Below are 9435 nucleotides of genomic sequence, written 5' to 3' on the forward strand. Positions count from 1 at the left end.
CTCCCCTCCCCCACCCCTCGCCCGGCTCACCTGCTTGTGTGGGTACACGTTGATGTGGCACTTGATGCACTCCTGCCCCATATTGGCCCAGGAGTTCCCGCTCATCCATTTTCTCTTGCACTTGGGACACTTGTACTCGCCAAAGCAGCGCTTTTTGCCCTGGTACGGGGTCAGACCCTCGCCTTTGGGGCGTGCCTAGAGGACAGGAAGCAAACACAGGGATTAGGATCCAACAGGCCAAAATGATGCCCCACAGGGGTCCTCATGGTTTCCCTCTTCAGCCTTCATACCCTGTGTCCCCGTGTGCCGGATACCTTTTGTCCTCAGTCCAGAGAACACCAGAGTCACCCTCAGAGCACACATGGGAATCCCAAGGCTGGGAGACTCGTGTGGGGACAGAGAACAGAGGAGGTGGTGAGTGGCGCACATCTCTTTTAGATTTAAGGGAGCAAAGTCCTCGATGGTGGCTAGGAACTACTCCTTTAACTCTGCTGTCATGAAGGGGCAGCTGGTGGTCACATGACCTCACACAGGTGCTCTCTGGCCCTGGGTGGTGTGCTTTAAATGGCTACTGAAGAGACAACGCAGGCAGAATACAACCTTGTAAGCAGCGAAAGTGTGTCTCCCCTCACCCCTGCTCCCAGCCATCTGCTGCCTTACCTGGTGGCTATCTGAATTTCCTTTACACCACCCCAAAGATGGGCTCTCCATTTACAAACATATACACCATATACATACGTACATGCATTCTTTCTTTTCCCTCACTTGTATGGAGACAGATTATATACTTGGTTCTACATCTTCCCTTTTCACTTAATAATATATCTCAGACATATATATATAATATTTTCCACCAGATCAGTATAAACAGAGCTGCTGTATTGTGTTTGGGGGTTGCACAGTATTCAGATCTATGCAAGGTTCATAGTGCTTTCCCATCACTACTGCAAATGTCTAGATTGTTTCCACTCTTCTACTGCAAGCAATGATACTATGAATAACTTTGCATATATGTGTGTATGTACATATATAATTTTGCACAGGTGACAGTACATTTGTTGAATAAATTCCTAGAAGTGAAATTGCTGGGTTGATGGGTATGTACAATTTTCATTTTTAAAGATGACAATTGCCACTACCCGCCTCCACGCCTCCAGCTGCAGGTGTACCAACTTAATGTCCCGTCTCCTCCCTAACAGAGTTTTCATCTTTGCCAACCTAAGAGGTAGAAAATCTTCTCAGAGTAGCTTTGACTTGTACGACACGTATTATGAGCAAGTGAGAATTTTTTTTTTTTAAATATGTTGTCTTCTGCCTTTTTTTAAAAAAATTTATTTATTTATGGCTGTGTTGGGTCTTTGTTTCTGTGCATGGGCTTTCTCTAGTTGTGGCAAACGGGGGCCACTCTTCATCGAGGTGTGCGGGCCCCTCACTATTGCGGCCTCTGTTGTTGCGGAGCACAGGCTCCAGACACGCAGACTCATTAATTGTGGCTCACAGGCCCAGGTGCTCCGCGGCACGTGGGATCTTCCCAGACCAGGGCTCGAACCCGTGTCCCCTGCGTTGGCAGGCAGATTCTCAACCACTGCGCCACCAAGGAAGCCCAAGAGAGAATTTTTGCATTTAAGAACCACTTGTGTTTCCTTTGTGAACTGTTAGTTCATATACTTTGTGATTTTTTTTTTCTCTGCTGGGGCTTGGTATTTTTCTTGTTGATCTGTAATTGCACTTTATATATTAAAGAAACTGGCTCTCTCCTCTATGGTATTTTTTTTTAAGCAGGTTTATTGAGATATGGTTCACGTACCCGACATTTCACCTATTTAAGGCGTACAGTTCAATGGGTTTTAGTATATTCACAGAGTTATACAACCATCACTACAGTCTAATTTTAGAACATTTTTCATTACTCCCCCAAAGAAATTCTGTATTCATTAACAGTCACTCACCATCCAACCCCCCACTTCCTCACCATACCCAGCCCCAGGCAACCACTAATTTACTTTCTCTTTCTATAGATTTCCCTACTCTTGACATCTCATACAATAATTGCCCTTTTGTGTCTGGCTTCTTTCACTCACTGTAGTGTTTTTAATGTTCATCCACATTACAGCATGTATCAGTATGTCATTCCTTTTTGGTGCCGAATAATATCCCATTATGTGGTCATGCCATATTTTATTTACTCATTCATCAGAGGAAAGACACTGGGTTGTTTCTAATTTTTGGCTATTATGAATAATGCTGCTATGAACATTCACGTACAAGCTGCCTAGTGTTTTAGAAAGTTGAATTTGTTGCCCCATTATTTGAAAGTGCGAGATTTCACATAGAAATATGACCACATTGGTCCAGAATCCTTGCTGGTGATTATCAGCTGAGGTTAAGGAGTGGCCGCCCCATCAGACCGACTGCAATGCATCCTCCGTGTCACCTCTGTTCCGGCCAACTGCGCCCTGCGTTATGTCACCTGCTTAGCACTCACAGGATTTGAGTTTGAGGCCGGCTTAAATGCAGGCACTACACTGTGACTATCAGTCATTCCTAGACTGGCATCCTGAGCATTGCCTGGGAGCTCATTAGAAATGCAGAGTCTCAGGCCCCATCTTCGATCCACTGAATCAGAATCTGCATTTTCACAGGAGCCCCAGGGAATTCATACGCTATTAAGTTTAAGAAGTACTGGTCTATGAGATGGTCTGTTTCCATAGTAATGTTTCCCTGGGTATTTGCCTGTTTCTGAAGCAGTGCATAAAAGTTAAGAACACCAGACTCTGGACCCAAATCCTAGCTCTGTGATCCTGGGCGAGTCACTTCACAAGACTAATGATAGGAACTACCACGAAAGACTGTTCTGAGGATTAAGTGAGGTAAAACACTTAGAACAATGCCTGGCAAATCAAACAGGAGTATTAATTATTATTATTTAATAATATAGAACAATAGCGGTATATAAAATAATAATTTCTTCCTTCGGTAATCATGCCTTTTTTGCCCAGCCGCCATTACCACCACTTGGTGACAGCCTACCAGAATTACAGACAAAACCCTAGAAATGGACGTACGTGCTGAATGTGTAAATCTAAACTTAGAAAGTGACAACAACGCCGCCCTGGTCTTTTGGGCCCACTGCCTAATGTCTTTTGGATCGTTATTGGCCTTCCTGGAAGCCATGATATCCTGGGGAGACCGAGCTGGACAAGGCAGGGCTGGCTCTCGGCACCGGTCAGGTCCATGAGAGAGGCTAGTTATGCCAAGGGGAGCACTCGGCGTGCAGCCAGGGCCCAGGGTCCAGTCAATTTGCAGTAGACAGGCCACCTATGACTCTGAAGGCACTTCGAGTTGTGTTGGTCTCAAGATACGGGGTGTGCAGTGACCCAACCACTTCTGGTGGCACGTTTTTCTACCTGGTGCCTGGTACCCACAACTTACACAGCCTCCGTTCTGCGGTAATCCTGAAATAAAGTACTAGATGAACTCAGTTTCCTGGTCCCCGTTCTTAAAGGCACTTACATTTTAAAGGGGGACAAGGGATTGACATGTGGTGCCTCACTGATGGTAGGATTTGAGACTTCTTGGTTGAAGTGGGAAATGTGGGGGCCATCACCAGCCAGACCCACTCTGGGATCTGGTTCTGCAGGCCTCTTGGTTCAGAGACTGATGGGACCTGGCACCTGGCCTCACACAGCTGGGTCCAAGGGCAAGGGTCAAGGCATCTCGGGACACTCAGCAGAGTGAAGGGTGAGGATTGGGGCAAGATCGACAGTTCAGTTCCCAAAAAGTCTCTGCTCCAGAAATGAACAGGAAGGAAAGGTACACAAATAAAAAGATAACGGCATGTGCACCAAAGGGAGAAGCAGGAAGGTGAGAGAAGAGCAAGGGGGTGAGTCGGAAAACATCACCACACCATGTAATTAGAAACCTGGACATTCTGGAGCCTTCCATCAAGGACTGGGAGCTTCTGGGCAGGGACAGGGGCTCCAGGCTCCTGCAGTATCAAACGCCTTCAGCGCACCATTCCCACACTGCTGTCAGGCCAGGCACTGGGAGGGCCCAGCTCTGACACCCCACCACATGATACGTGGCTCAGATCTTAGACTTCAGGGCCAGATGCCAGTGGTGGCATTCTACCTCTGCCTGTGACTGTCTGGGGGACCTTCAGCAAGCTATGCAACCTCTTTGTGACTTGGTTTCCACAGGAACCCGGGATGATGAGAACGGGCCAGCTTTCCCAGCGCCGTTGGAGGGATTTGATGCATTCACGCAGATGAAGGTCTTAGCTCGGTGGGTGGACACTGCAAGTGCTCAGTAACCGTTAGCGATTTCAGTAGCGTTCGCTTCTGGGGCTTGTGCAGGGAGAGGGAGCAGATGTGTTCCAGGTGATACAGAGGCTGGGGCTGAGACCAACGGGCATAAACCGTAAGAGGAAAGTCCCAAAGATGGGAGGGAAGCCTGAGTAGAGGGTGGGCTCACCACCCCTGTGTTGCCGGGGCGTGGGGGGTGGCAAGCAAAATAAGAACAGCGTTAGGTGTCTTCACCTTCTGGAATCCTCGGGGGGAGCCAAGAAAGGTAGAGGAAGGCTGTGGAAGCTCTGTGGATGCTGCTGGCAGAGGACAAAGGGAAGAGTGAAGAGAACAGACTTTTACGAAGGACCACCTGTGAGCTAGGCTTTGTGCTACAGCTCCATGGCCTGTCAGGCTCCCATTCAACTCTCCCCATAACCCTGTGGGGCAGGGAATAGCATCACCCACTTAACAGATGGTGAAACTGAGGCACGGGGAAGGGAAAGCACCTGCCAAAGAGTTTCTAGTATGTGAGGGGCAGGAGGCCAGGCCCAGCAGGCTTTTCCACAAGGCTACACCCTTTCTGTCTGTCACCCCCAAGTGTGTCCCCACCATGAAGCTGAGGCCTGTGCTCAGGAGAAGAAATCCCCCAGGCCCCAGGGCCTCCAGCTCAGCCTAGCCCAGTGGCTTTGCCCTCCTACGGGTCAGAGGGGAGAGATGCCTGTGGGGCAGGGGCAGAGAGGCAGTGGATGGAGGGAGGGCAGGCCAGCAGGCAGCTCTGGGCAGTGAGCAGCAGCTTCCCGGAAGGGCTCAGTCCCATCAGTCTTACGCTTACAGACAAGAGCAGGGCCAAAGGGAGTAGGAATTTTTGACAGAAAGAAGGCTTCTCTGCCCCCCACACTTTCCCCCTGCCTCTCCTCCCAGAAAGGCATGGCCTCTTCTCATAAATGTCAGCATGAAGCAGACAGTGACTACCAATGGCCCTGCAGGGACCACTGCCCATCCCGACTGGGAAGCAGGCCAGGCCTGACCAGGCTCTCCTGACCCGGGTCCCTGCCACACACCCCTCTGGGAAATCACATCTGCCAGGAGCTCAGGCAAAGCTCAGTGGGGCTCAGAAACCAGCCCTCTTAGTACAGACAGGCCCTCTGGGGACCAAAGAGGCCAGGGAACTTGCTCAAGGACACATAGCAAATCAGGGACTGAGCTGAGACGAGGGATCAGGTCCTCTGACCTCCAGATCAGGCTAGAATCACCATGGAGGGGAGCCTGGGAAGTGAGAGATGGTGGCTGGCATGGTGGTGGGAAGGAGGACTTGTGCCAGGGAGTAACCAGGGCAAAGCTGGGCGGGGAGTGGAAGGATACATCCGGGCAAGCCAGCAGCTTGGGGAGAGATGTAGAGGATGCTGACGCTACCTGGGCACTTTTTCAGGATGGCTCAGTGCTTTCTTCCTAAAGGCTCATGAGATTTCTTGTGGCTGGACGCTAGGTAGTGAGTTCCCTTTCACTAGGGGTATGCAAGCAGAGAATGGGTGAACAACGATCAGGGACATTGCCAAAGGGACTTTTGCCCTGGTCAGACAATTGGACCAGGTAACTCTGAGGGCACTTCAGCTCTGTAATCCTCCCAACTCTTGTTGCTGATGAAGGCCAACCAGGCAGGTGTGGAGAGGGAACACTCTCAGACACTGCTGGGGGTGGGCTTGAACAAGTACATTTCCTACTGCATTTCTATAGCGCAACTTGGTAAAGGTTTCAAACTTTAAAAGTTCCATTCCTTCCCTCCCAGCAAATCTATATCTGGGTGACCATCCTAAGGAAATAAAAGATCAGAGGTGCAGACCACAAGGATGTTCAAGGATATCCATTACAGCATTGTTTATGACAGCGACAGGCTGGAAAAAAACTAATGTCTTGGTTCCCTAAATGACGTTACACCCATTGGACAAATGACAACAAAGCCATTGAAATATTTATGCGGTTTTTAAAAAAGGGTTTGGGAAAACATTTTAAAAAGAAAGCAGGATAAGCAATTGAATATAGACTGCTCCCAGAGTAAAACTGTAAAAAGGAAAAATGTGCAAGGAAAGGGCCGGCAGGAGATCAGTCAGAAGTGTTCAGAGGTTGCCTCCGGGAGACAGGATGCTCTGCTCTAATTAATGAATTGTCTTGAATGAGTAGGTATGACTTTGATGGAGAAAATTACGATGATCCATCAGCCGACTCCCTGGCCTGCAGGCCCCTCCTGCCCACAAGGGGGAGCCCTGTGCTTTTCCAAGGTGGTGGGAACCAGAAAGAGATGGCAGCTCTGTCCATACTTTTCCCCTGGGGCCTGGGTGCCAGGCAATGGCCAACCTCTGGCTGCTGGTTCTGTTGGAAGACATAAGAGTCTGGCTGGTCACTGTGCCCATCAATTTCCCTGCCCCTGCTTCCTGAAGTCCCACCAGTAGTGAGTCAGGCTTCAGAGTGAAGTTTGTTTTCCTCTTGGCCCCTTTAAGACTGTCTTTTTTTTTTTTTTTTTTTTTTTTTTTTTTTTGACTCTTCATTGTGGTGCGCGGGCTTCTCATTGCAGTGGCTTCTCTTGTTGCGGAGCTTGGGCTTTAGGTGTGTGGGCTTCAGTAGTTGTGGCACGTGGGCTCAGTAGTTGTGGCTTGTGGGCTCTAGAGCGCAGGCTCAGTAGTTGTGGCGTACGGACTTAGTTGCTCCACGGCATGTGGGATTGGGATCTTCCTGGTGCAGGGACTGAACCTGTGTCCCCTGCATTGGCAGGCAGATTCTTAACCACTGCACCACCAGGGAAGTCCCTAGACTGAGTCTTTTTTGCAGGGAGATGACATTGTCATCTTTGGTAGCTTGAAGGAGAACATCCCAGGGACGCTGGCCCAGGAGGGGGCAGCGAGATGGGGTGCTCAGGACCTGAGGCCATGCCCTGTGCATCATGGCTCCACACTGGCTTCTGCCCCAGGACGCAAGGCCTCTGCTCTCTGGATCACGGTTTTGGCTATGGGCCCCAGCTGCAGGCCTCAGCCCCAGCCCTGGCCACACCACCTCTGCCTGCCTGTGCCCGGCCGAGCTCTGGGACACAGTAATAGCCATACTCATTGGGTGTCTTGTCAGAGCCAGACCCCCTTTGTACAATCACCTTATGAGTCAAGTATGCTTAGTCTCAGGTTTCAGATGAGAACACTGAGGCATGAAGAGGTTAAGTGACTCACCCAAGGCTATACTACCAGCAGGTGGTAGAGTCTGCACTTGAACCCAGGCTGCTGACTCAAGCCCATCCTCTCAATTGCCCCGCAGTGTGTGAAGACGATATTAAGATGAGGAACCCATCCAGCCAGGATGGTGAGAAACAGGAAAGTGTTGCTACTGTCACAGGCCCTGGCATGCTGGGTGGCCCGGGGGGCATCCCTTCCCCTCTCTGGGCCTCAGTTTCCCCATCTCTCGAATGAGTGTGGCACTGACCACTAGGCAGGCTCACTTTCCTCCCTGAGGCCCATAGGACAGCCTGGCAGCCACCCTCACGCTCCCACTCTGCCAGGGAACGCTAGGCTGACCCCACAGCGCGTCCAGCTGAGAGGCACTGGCCGAGCCAAGAGAAGCAAGGGAGGAAACAAGGAACAGATGGGCTCCTTGCTGGATCCCTGTGCCCCCTGTCTGCATGCTCTCCTGCGGCCAGGTGGCCGAGGTGATCCTGGCCTAGAGTCGAGAGGGAAAGAGCCCTGGGTTTGAGATGCCCTTTCCATAGATGAAGACACAGAGAACGAAGGGCCCAGGACTCTTTGTGCGTCCCTGCTGGCCCTTCCTGGAAGGCCCAAGAGGGTTCTGGGGACCCTTTCTAAGGGCTGGGGGCTCTCCCTGGAGGAGGCAATGCCCCTCTCCCAGAGTCTCCTCTCTTGAGCCCCCCTTCCTCAGGCCCACAGGTACCCCCTTGCCCTCCGTGCTGTCTCTCCCCTCAAGCCTGGACCCATGGGGAGTAAACAGGGGCTGCGGTCAGAGGCCGGGGCTCAGCCCTGGCTCTCCCAGGCCCAACCTGGAACTTCATCTGCCAAGTGTAGGAGCTGGGGCGCTAACATTTCATGAGCACCTACTATGGGCCAGTCACTTGCCAACCTGTCACTCCAAAGCTCTTCCATTCTATGGGAGAGCAAACAGAGGCCCAGAGAGGCCAAGCAAACTGTGCAGGGCCCCACAGCCGTGGAGCCAAGACTTGAACCCGGTCCGCTGACACCACAGCAACACCCCCCCACCTCATGCACAACCGCTCCTGAAATGGTTGTGGGAAAATGAGAGAACAAGCCTGCTCCCAGGACCACGACTCCACCTCTGAGCTCCGACCCTTGGCTACCACTGCAATTATTCATTCATTCAACTAACATTTATTGAGCACCCGCTCTGCCCCAGGCTCTGTGGAACATTCCAGGAATATGGAAATAAGCAAGACAGATGAGGAATGCTCTCACAGTCTGGGGCCTTCCAAAGGCATCAGCCCTGTGTGACCCTTTCGCCAAGCGTGGTCCACACCTGTCACAGACACCCTCGGACACACATTTTCAGGCTGTGGCCCAAGTCAGACTCACACCTGCAGAAACACTCTTGGACCCACGTCCTCAGGCAAAGGCTGCTCTTCACCCAGTGCTCCTAGGTGACAGGCATGGGGCCAATGCAGGACATGTGAAATGATCTCTAATCCATGCAACAGCCCTATGAAATCAGCACTCTGAACCCTACTGACAGATGAGGAAACTGAGGCTGGGGACAGGGGTAGCACTTGCCCAAAGTCACAGAATCAGTAAGCGGTGGGGCCCGCATTGGAGCCAGGATCCGGGCTTAAGCCTGTTCAGTGCCCGGACCCACTTCCCCTGCGCCCTGTGACAATGCTGTAGCCGCCCTCCAAAGACCTCCACACTCACGTGTCCACACACATGGCCCGGGGGGGGTGGGCAGGAGGGCCGCTTCAGCCTCTGCAGCCTGGTCCCGGCAGCTGCGGGCTCGGCGGAGGCCCCAGAGGAAGCAGGCGATCAGAGGGACAGGTGGGCTGGACCCCGTGGCCTGCAGGCTGCTGGGAGGGAGGAAGGACGCGGCAAGAGGTCCCCCTGGGTTTCCTCCGGAGTCTCAAGGGCCCCCTTGTCTGAGCACAGACTTCCTGGCC

The 9435-nt window shown here is 51.8% G+C and overlaps 1 protein-coding gene across 1 annotated transcript in view; it reads right to left on the reverse strand.

Annotated features, from left to right (window-relative positions):
* ZCCHC24 (zinc finger CCHC-type containing 24) overlaps positions 1-9435 on the reverse strand; it is a 62106-nt gene that overhangs the window by 12137 nt on the left and 40534 nt on the right. The window contains exon 3 of the mRNA XM_024740235.1: positions 31-195. Coding sequence (XP_024596003.1) covers positions 31-195 — 165 coding nt within the window. The remainder of the gene's footprint in view (positions 1-30; positions 196-9435) is intronic.

This window comes from Neophocaena asiaeorientalis, unplaced genomic scaffold, assembly GCF_003031525.2.
Source record: "Neophocaena asiaeorientalis asiaeorientalis breed wild unplaced genomic scaffold, Neophocaena_asiaeorientalis_V1.1 scaffold517, whole genome shotgun sequence".
Classification (NCBI taxonomy): domain Eukaryota; kingdom Metazoa; phylum Chordata; class Mammalia; order Artiodactyla; family Phocoenidae; genus Neophocaena; species Neophocaena asiaeorientalis.